The 11,048-nt window shown below is 46.0% G+C and overlaps 1 protein-coding gene across 1 annotated transcript in view; it reads left to right on the forward strand.

Moving 5' to 3' along the window:
• Window positions 1–4,497, forward strand: part of MALRD1 (MAM and LDL receptor class A domain containing 1) — a 500,931-nt gene extending 496,434 nt beyond the window's left edge. The window contains exon 39 of the mRNA XM_090049813.1: window positions 924–4,497. Coding sequence (XP_089905939.1) covers window positions 924–1,022 — 99 coding nt within the window. The 3' untranslated portion in view covers window positions 1,023–4,497. The remainder of the gene's footprint in view (window positions 1–923) is intronic.
• Window positions 4,498–11,048: the final 6,551 nt, after the last annotated feature.

An 11,048-nucleotide genomic window follows, 5' to 3' on the forward strand; every position in this document is an offset into this window, starting at 1 on the left:
CCCTCTAACAGCTTATGGCCAGTGTTCCTTGCCCTCCCCTGGGGTGCACTAGTGAATAGGTTTTTTCCCAGCTCCCAATATTCACCCATTACATACTTATAGATGGCCATTAAGTCCCCCCTCAGTCTTCTCTTCCCCAGGCTGAACAGACCCAGAATCCTTAGTTTTACCTCATAAGGTTTGTCCTCCAGGGCCTTAATCCTTCTTGTGGCCCTTCTCTGGACCATTTCAAGATTCTCCACATCTTCTTTGAAGTGCAGTGCCCAGAACTGGACACAGTACTCCAGCTGGGGTCTCACTAATACCGATTAGAGAAGAAGTATCACTTCCTTAGCCCTGCTTACAGCACATCAACTAATGCATCCCAGTATGTTATAAGCTCTGTTGACTGCAGCGTCACACTGGGGGCTCATGTTCATCCTGTGATCAACCATAACCCTGAGGTCCCTTTCAGCCATCGTGCTGGCCAGGACATCTCCTAACCTATATTCATGTCTCTGGTTACTTCTCTTCAGATAAAACACTCTGCTTTTCTCCTTATTGACCTGCATCTGATTCTGCTCCACCCACCTTTCCAGCTTGTCTAGGTCTGCTTGGATCTGCGTTTTATCCCCTAGTGTGACCACTTTTCCCCATAACTTAGTATCATCCGCAAGCTTGGCCAGTGTGCTTTTCACATCCTCACTTGACCAAAGCCATGTAGTAATTCATGATTCCAGAGAAGCCATGCCAGTTTACCTAAACTTGAAATCTAATCCAAGATGTTTAGAGATTACCAATATGTAGTTTAGTTTGGACATCTGAATGGTGTCTTGGACAGGTTTTGTTGTATGTTATTTAAAATCAGAAATTCCACTCTCATTCTTGCACTTATTTATTGTACTACTTGTTTTTAAAATAATGTTTTTATGCTTTTCTTCTAGAATTCTTCCAACAAAGACCAACATGTGCCTTCCTTTGCCAATCCTCTCTACGGCAAAGCAATAGGAAAAATGGAGAACTTACACAATTCCTTGAAATAGGGATTGAAGTAATACACAACTTTCCTTTTGGCTGAAGATTTTTTCTTTCCCTGAAATCTAGTGGAAAGTTTGTTATGATATTTTAGCATTATTAATTTGAATGAAAGTGAAATAATTCTTCTATTAGAATAATTATACTCCAAATATAACACTATATTGAAAATAGCATCCATGCATATGTAAAGGTATAGTCCTATGTAATATTTCTATTGGCACAAAAATAGACTAGTTACTGGAACTATGAATTCATTGCACATTTTGAGCAGTTCAAATGCAGTGTATGAATAAAAAGAAAGTTTCACTTAATCAGAACCAGATTCTTAGGGTTTGGGGGTTCTGATTTTACTGCTATTATTGAGAAATCATGACTCAAATATTTTTATAATTCTGAATCATTACAAGACTATAAATGGTTATTTTTGTAATGGTAATGGTTTATTTTAAAAGAACAAAAGTGAAAAGATATTTGTTGTAGAATCTAAACAAGAACAACAGGCTAGATCAGGGTATGATAGACTTAATCTTGGACCTGAACACCAATTCTGCATGTAAGTCAGATATATGACATGCTATGATATACACTTCAAATCCCTTTCTGGCCAGCTCCACAGCACTCTGCTACAGGTTTAGTGGTTGATAGGGGGTAGGAAAGGGTATGTATCAGAAGGCGAAACTTTTCTGAATAGTTTGGCCTCCCATACAACCCAGAACTGCAGCTCCCAGTTATCATGTCTTTGAACAATGAAAAGGAATTTGGGAGGACACCACTGGGTTGCATCCTAAATTTGAGTGTCATCATCTGTGATGTGAGAAATAGATGCAAGTTCACACTCAAGCAACCTTGCCAATATATGCTCCTCCATAATGCCTGTTAGATTTAAGCAGCTGACCTTTTTATTTTATTCTCTTAAGGCATGACATACAGTCATGGAAAAAGGCTCTTTCTTTAGATTTTTTACCATAAAATACTGTAGTTTTCTAGGGGGAAAATGTTTCTCATCTCATTGATATAACAAATATGGAGGTAGATACAAAATTCATTTACCGTACTACACTTGCAAGCATTGTCAATCAGGCTTGATTCTCCAAGTTGGCAAGTACCTTCAGATCCTGAGTTCAGTAGCATTTCAATTAGATCAGCATGAGTGTATTGCCTTAAGCATTGTCAACAGATTCTTGGACTCCCACATGATCAAGTCTTATTAGTTGACTTCTCTGCAGTAACTTGACTTTGCTTTCAAACCTGCATCAGTGCTGTGAAACCCTGGAATGCTGTGTGTTGTAGCCCTTACACATTGTGTTATATTTTAGTGTGCTGTAAAGAATGATAATGAAAGCAAACACAATTAAAAAAATACCTAAATTTGATAGTAGTATTTTACCCAGAGTCCTCTTAATGATCAAAATCAATTCATTTTACTACTGTATTGAACTCTGGAAACTGCACAGGAGACAAAAGGAGGGTTCTCAAATTTATATAGGGGATTCTGGAGGGATAGGGTCACAGGCCAATGATGTAGGAGACTGGGAAAAATATGGGTAAACAAACATTAAGGTACATACAGTTAGAATATACATAACAGACAGTAACAATGACTCAATGATAAAACCCTTCGGGGACAAATAGCAAGATAAGAAATAAGGAATACAGGTTTCCCTTGCTTTATGCTGAACATGTGTTCTTGGAAAACAGCGCATAACTCAAATTTGCATAATAGGAACCCATTTTACAATGTAACTAATAGGGATATGTTCCAAGACCTGAACTGTACTGACCCCCAGACTCATTTCTACCACTTCAAAAGGACAATTTTGGTACTCACCAACAGCAGACAGTACACACAAACACAGGGTGGTGAATGTTTAGTGGTGTGAAAAGAGGGTGGTGAAGGCTTCATTGATGGACCAGGGAAAGGGGTAGGAGATAAGCCAGTGGAACACTTTGAAGCTATAATGGGGATGGCAACTACAGAAACATTTGTCGCAGACAACGCGTGAGGAGCACAGGAGACTATATTTTGCTGCGTGTCACTCCCACAATGCACCACACAAAGCAGCTGACTGTGGGCTTCCACCACACCATGAATTTACCTCACATATAATGAATTTTTGGTATAAAAAGGGTCATCGCATAAAGGCAAATTTGCACATACATAACCTGCGTAAAGCAAGGGAAACTTGTATTAACAATGTGATGCAATACACTGAAGAAACCTTAAGCCCCTCCTTAACTCCAGAGGAGCTCGCAAACCAGTCATCAGTCTTAAAGAACACTCAATTAATATGTACCTGAGCTCCCCCTCTGAGCCTGTCCAAGCCCTGCTGCAGCTCCTGGGTCTCAGCGTGCATCTCACTGACTACTGCTTTTCTCCCTTTCTCTCTCTCTCCCTCTCTCTCCACTGACCCATTTCTTTCTGTGCAATCCTGGCTCCCCTTCTACTTCCTTCCTCTTTCCCCAGCAGCCTGCTGGAACAGTTGTTCCTGCCATGAGGTTACAGTCCATTATACTACTAAGCTAATGTGCTTAATAAAGGCTTAGCAAATATAATGGAGAAACTTAGTGAAATCTCAAATACTGTATATTGTCATGGAAATTTTTGAGTATGTGCTGCCAGTACAGAAGAGGTTAAACTGACATGTGCAGTTTGAAGCTGTGAGTGGAAATTTCCAAGGCTCACCCAGTCCTTGCCCCCTGGGTGACCTGCGGAGCTGTCAATCATTGCTGACCTACTTTCCCCACAGACGCATGCTCAGATTGTGTCAGCTCCTGACTGAGAGCATGCTCAGTCAGAACCTGACATGAGGTAATCGGACTAGAAATTTCTCTGCGGAGAGCACGTTGATTGGCTACTAAATTGATATAAAAGTTCTGTGAGCCCCTCCCTCGGGGGGAGATCGCAGGGACCAGAGACAGAGGCTGCTGCTGCAGGGACTGTTCTCTGTCAGGCTTCAGGGCCTATTGATCTCCTCCTTCGGTGGCTTATTGCTTATTGTACTACGGATTTGACTACATTCATCTGGCTTCCTGACTTACCTTTCGAACTGATTAACGGCTTACGATTTCGGATCACCCTATGGACTTTGTTTAACCCGGTTCCGGATCATCGACCTCGGCTTTCTTCACCACCTACGACTCTGCTCATCCCTCCAACTGACGTTTCCGCTGCTGCATCTTCTGGCTACTGACCTCGGCTTTTCTCATACGACCACCCGATTTGTCCATTGCTGTGGACTGGCGTCACGCGGTTCAACATCACCGTGTTACAGTTCGTTTTATTGTTTGTTTCGTTGTTTGTGATCCCCATTTATGAGCTGTTGACCAGCCCTGGGACTAGGTCTTCGGACTGAACCTCGTGGGCCAACAGACCCCTTTGTTGTTAATTGTTTGTTTGTGTTCCAACTGTAACTGAAGACCTTTCTGCCTACGCCTGAAGCGTAAGTCAAATAAATTCACCTGTCTTTCTCAATCCGCTCCGAGTCCCTATCTCCAGACTCTACGCCGCTAATCCCACCTGTCCGTATCTGATTGCCACCCCGGCCCACCGTGACCTTGGGGCCCGATCCTTCGGTTTTCCCCGACATGGCGTCACGAACAGGATCAATGGGAGGCGTATTGGAGTCGGAGATTATAAGGAGTTGCCCATGGAGCAACCGAGTCCGGCAGACCATCGGTGCCGAGGACTTATGGGACCACATAGCATTCCATCAGGCCGCACCGGCTGAAGGAACTGTGAGCGGGTACCTGTCCCTCCGGGGAGAAAGTGGGGAAGAATGGGCTGTTCGGCTCACCCCAAGTGCGCTGGGTTGCATTATCCAGGATCCTCGGGCCGTTTACCGCCCAAGGGGGGAGACCGGGACCGTAGCCCTGGCCCGTAAGAAATCTTCGGGCATGGCAACCTCAGGCCCGGACCGAGAATTTGCCCGGTGCATAAAGTATGTGAAGGAGGGTGGTGAGGATACCCCTCCTGACGGGTTTAACTGCCCGACCCTTGCCATCGGGTCTAGGGGGCATGAGCTCTTGGTCCAGCTACGAGAGTGCCTGGAGAAGGACGGCAGAAAAATAAAATGGTCGGGACCCCGGTGGAAGAAAGGCCGTATAATAAATGTGCTTTTCCGGGAGTATGTTGTCTTACTGAGGGAGCTAACTGACACTAGGGCCCAGCTCATGGCAGCAACCAGAGCTGTGACACAAAAATTGGCCGAGCGGCCATTACAAGATGGCGCCGACCAAACTGTCAGCGCGCCAAAACCGATGCTGACGTCACGACGCCCAGCTCCACCCATCCCGAGCCTGCCTTCCGGGAAAACCCCGTCTATGATTCCGCCCACCGAGAGCCGGCCTCCCGCAACAGCGCCACCTGCTGTACGCAAGCCACCGCCTCCGTACGTCAGCCAGCGCCACCAGGAGGACGTACGCGAGAATTGCACCCAAACGGATAACGAAGACTGTAACAAAGTAATTAAGCACAGCATAGGAACGGAAACAACTGAAACAACAAGCGAAGATAAGACTAACAACGTAACCATAAGGAAATCAAGAGTAAGCACGAATACTATTGGAACCGACACGAATGATGTAACAACAAGAAGCTTAACGATTAAGACGAGTACCATCGGAACAAACACAAGCAACGGATTAATAGAAATGACTAAACCAGTAACCAAGATGAATTATACAAACGAAACTATAAGTGCTGATGAAACTGAGAATGACTTCATAAGAGTAACACGAAATAAACCAAGCCAACAACACAATGATTACACCGAAGAACTGGTATCTGCTTTTCCCATTGCAGTGCAAAAATGGGTGACTGATCCTCAGGGTCAGACAAGACAGACCATCACAACACGAACTAGAACACGTTCTGAAATGAATGAATTGAAAAAGGAAACGGGCATAAGAAATGATGAAACACCGATTGCCTGGTTGGGGCGTTTAGTAGCAGAAGCAGGGAGTGAGACCATCAATCAAGATGAAGCCTTGCAGCTCGTGCGCAATTCAGCTTGGAGCCGAGCTAAAGTAGTGGACCCGGTGCCAGTGCTGGCCAATTATTATTGGCCAATACCCATTCCAGCTCTGGTTACCGAGGCACTTCAGAGGAAGATCCACACCTGGCACGAGGGACATGCGGGTCGTGCGAGTGCTACCTCACTGGTGTATACAGTGATCGGAGCCTCATACGCCATGTGGAACCCAGCCCACCAAGCTTTGAATTTGACACCTGCTCAGGTGCAGGGGGCATGGCCACACAGATATGTACTGTCATCCGGGGATGTACCTTGTTTACAAGAAGCGGTCGATGCCGCCACTGAAATCTACGGTGGGAACCAAAGTATTACCGCGAGGTTATTACTAAGTACATCCGTGAATGGGCCCGTTATCCATACTCTGGGACAGCTCGACCAGTTAAGAGGAGCCATGGAGAAGCAACGACATCAAAAGAGTGTAAGCTTCGACAGGGATGAGAAATGGGAATCAAGATATGTACACATGATTGAGCACAATCAAAAAACTACTGATAAGAACCAACGGAAACCACCTCGAGTGTCACCACAGGAAACAAGAAAATATTACTCTCGATCTTCTCCGCCGCCAGCCCGTACAAGCTATTCACCGCCGCAGAGAACCCCTCTAGAAAGAGCCATGTTTGGGTTCCTTCTAGACAAGTCGGGCCTAAGTAAGGAACAACTGAGAGCCCTAAGAGATGAAGGACAGCGAGCTCTCGCCAGAGCTTTAGGGTTCATTGAGAGACAGAAGCCAAAAAACGAGTGATCGCCATCGGCGTAAGTCCGGCGATCGATGGCTTGACCGGCTCAGAAAAGCGACAAACGGACTCAGCAATCGAAGTAACCCAAAGCGAACGTAAGCGAAACGAACCTAAACCGAACTCAAACGAGGAAACGATTAATGCATTGAAACAAAGCGAACTTAAACGTGATGAAGCAAAACTAAGCGGACAAACCGAACTGAAACGGCGTAACCCAGAACGAAACGAACCAAAGCGTAACGAATCTACACGAAGCGAAACTCAACGAAGCGAATCCAAACGACGAAATGAAAAAACCGAAGTAAAGCGAAGAACACAAACCGAACTTGAAGAAACCGTGATAACTGAACCGAAACGTACCAAAACGAAACTAAACCTGAAGCGTAATGAAACCACACAAAACGAATCGAAACAAAACCAAGAAAAACCAAGCGTAACGGAAACTATTTTGTCTGAAGGAGTACAGGAGAGGGTTGGAGAAAAAGACATGGAAGCCCGAACCGGAAAACAAAAGATATTGGTAGCGACGAACCACATGAAACTCTTTGATAGCGATCCTCGACCGTACGCCTCAATAGAGATACAGAACCCCGATGATCCACATGACATCACTACGGCAAGATTCCTACTAGATACAGGGGCCCAGGTTAATGTCATCAAACCGTCGATCCCACATCATCGTACCAACAAGGTAATGATGGTTCAAGGCCTCAATGCTGCTACTGCAACAGCTCGTGTGAAATTTACCGTCAAGGGCCATCCCAAACGACTGGATGCGGTCCTCGGGAACGTGAACATTTTAGGAATCCCTGGCATTCGCACTTTGGAACTGAAACATAAGGTGTCAGAAGTCCTACCTATCATGACTGTACCTAGACCAGAGTGGCATACACCCTCGCTAAAAATCCACTCCCTATGGCGGTATACTCCGATACCAACGAAAGTGCATCTTCAGGATCCTCTGGACACCTTGCTAGACGACTTGGTCCGTGAAGGCTCCATCAGGCGAATACAGGCGAGTACTTACCTTTCCCCAGGTTGGGGAATACCAAAGCCTGGAAGACCAGACGCCGTACGCCTCGTTGTGGATTACCGTGAGGTTAATAGACGTTGTGTAGCACTGACCCAACCTTCATCGAGTACGCTGCCACAGAACCTATATGAGATGGCCAATTATCAAGCCCATGACTGGGTGGGCACGACTATAGATCTGAAGAACATGTTCTATTCCATACCTATCGACGACTCTGAGGGTATCCTCAACATGTGCATCAGAGGGAAAATGTTTCACTGGAACGTATGTCCGCAGGGCTATCGAAATGCTCCAGCCTTAGCCACCAGTGCTATGAATGACACCCTTGACAGATTCACCAAAAGCAACGAAATCGCCAAGTCCATCCGAATCTGGGCTTACCTCGATGACATCGCCATCATGGGTAGGAACGCAACTGAAGTAATCCAAGCCACGACCGATCTCATCCAACATTTAACTACTGAAGGATGGATCGTAAATAAAGAAAAATCTCAACTGCACCCGACGAGTGAGATCACGTTCTTAGGGACTACCTTTACTCGTGACCTCCGTAAAGGCGTGGCCCATGATGATCTCTCCTTTGATTTATGGAAAAACAAAGAATTATCAAAGAAGGTAGACTTTCAATCCCTGCTGGGAAGATTGAATTGGGTCCGACATTTCATCACTCCTGATCATCTCCCAGTTATAGCTCGGATTCAGAGGCAAATTCGAGAGAAGTCCAGGCGCCAAACCCCCTGGACCCCAAAGGATGATAAAGCATTACACAACCTCGTAATATCTATTCGGGGAACGAATCTTCACGCGATTGATTTTGATTCGCCATTAACGGTCACGGTGGGATTTACAACAGAGCACATTTTCACCACGGTAAAGAATACAGATGGAAACTTAGTATTTCTCGCTCATCGTACCATCCGCACGAACCAACATCGATATGGTGCCATAGGCAAAACCCTCCTAGCCGCTCAGCTGGCAGAACCACTCGCTGTCGGCCAAGGGCGATTGCAGGCAGTAGGAGCAACTTTGATACCTCGCCTAGCTCACGACCGACCCGATCCATGTTTCCATGGAGAACCAGCCACATGGAGTGCTTTAGTCTTAAATCACTTATACCATTGGAATGCATGGAAGTACGAGGATCTACCGCCGCCCCCGATCATTGACACAACACTACACCTCACATTGTACGGAACAACCCAGCCGGCTTGGATGGCGTCGGATGGTTCCACCCGTGAAGGCGGGAAGTATGGTTTTTATTGTCATCCATGCTGCATACACGATATCAAACCCGGCTGTGAGTCAGCCCAACGTAATGAACTCCTGGGATTCCGTGCAGTTACACAGCACTGCTTAGAAAACCACGACGCGACTCTCCCTGTCCCAATCATCGCTATTGATTCTCATTACATCTACGAGATAATAACTGGTACGACTAATCCGACTGAACACCTTGACATTTGGGAAGACACATACCGACTGTTGTCGCAGTTCACGATCCTACCACTAGTCCGCCACACACGTTCCCATAGGAATGACACCGACCCGGTACACGCTACAATCGATGAGTTGCTACGACCAGTACCTAATGATGAAGTATTCCCCTTAGACGATACGAGTGAACCAAGGCCACGACTAGTAGCTAATGATGAAGTATTCACCCTAGACGAAACGAGCGAACCCATTTGTATTGACCCCTACCTCACTTGGTTGCACGAACGATGGAGTCATCCAGGCCCCAAGGCATGCTACTCCCGATGGCGTGAGACCATAGTAGAAAAGCCACAGTATGGCTTACATCGTGACTGGAGGCGCGTAGTCCAAGCCTGCGCAGCCTGTGCAAAGGAGAAAGTACATCCCACGAGGAGCACGCAAGGAGCCCTCGCAAAAGAAAATTTCAACCCAGGTCAAACCTGGCAAGTCGACCTTTTTGGGCCATTACCTGGAGCCTCAGTCCCAAATAAGGGGCTACTCGTTATTGATCTCGGCTCTCGGCTAATGACCGTCATACCCCTTCGGAAGTCCCACGCCGCAGCAGTTACTACAGCCTTAACCGCCGTCTTCGCGATGTGGCAAGTTCCCACCACAATACAATCGGATGGTGGGCCACCTTTTACGTCAAACACTGTCGAAAAATTCACTAGGTCATATAACATCACATGGCATCATCATCTTCCTTACCATCCCCAGTCCAATGGGGTTGTGGAACGGGCCATAGGACTTTATAAAGAAGCGCTCCGAGTAACGGGAAATGGGAGTTATCGAAATTGGACAGTCCGTAATCATGAGATCCTAATTAATCTGAATGCGACCAAACCCTTGTGGGAACAATCTACGGAAAAACCAGTCGAACCATGGGAGAAGAAATTTGCAGACAACGAGTTAGTGTGGGTCTCCCTTCCAGACCATAACCATCGCCATCCTAAAGTTTTGCAAGGCGTAATACAATCTGCAGAGAGCTATCCGAACACCTACTTGGTCACCCTTACAGATAGCGGCCGGACCATACTCACCCACCACAACTGGCTATCGAGACGCTCTAATACAGAAACGATTCTACCACAAGACGTTAACCATACCAATGATACTACTTAAAGTCACAGCTCCTGTCCTCCCAGCAAGGGGGCAACTGTTTGTCCCTTATTAAGTGCTGGAAGGTACAGGAGAAAGAGGTCTATAGATAAAAAGGACACGTTCTGTTGTTTTGTTTATGTTTGTCGTTTCAGGTTATCGGATCATTCCTCAGAGGATTTGAGAGGAGCCTGGAAATTAGAGTGACAACTTAAATCAGACAAGGCTACAAAGATGCCAAGAAGACAAAAGGACTTTGGAGTACTCTGGGTTTTGATGTGTTGTAAATATGTTATTTTTGTATCTACGGTATCGATCTCAGATTCTGAGCGGTCTCAAAATTCGGTTCTGTACTTGTTGTCAATGTGGGCTAATGCCACGGGAGACGACGAGAATGGTGAGGGATTGACCGCGTGTCTTAAAATCCCTCTGTCCGTAGAGGATTCGGTCCTCATCCCATATTCAGTACCGTTTGACATCGAAACATGGTTTACCAAGGTCTCAGAAAGTGGGGAGAATGTTATCAATATCTCTGTCCCCTTGATGGGAGGAGGCTATATTCTGACTAGTTACACTTGGCCCCGTGGATTTAATCTCACCACTCTCTCGCTAATCACTCGACCACCTCGTGAGGAGTGCTGGGAAAGGGAAGCT

The sequence above is a fragment of the Crocodylus siamensis genome, chromosome 5, assembly GCF_052110815.1.
Source record: "Crocodylus siamensis isolate JL-2025a chromosome 5, ASM5211081v1, whole genome shotgun sequence".
Classification (NCBI taxonomy): domain Eukaryota; kingdom Metazoa; phylum Chordata; order Crocodylia; family Crocodylidae; genus Crocodylus; species Crocodylus siamensis.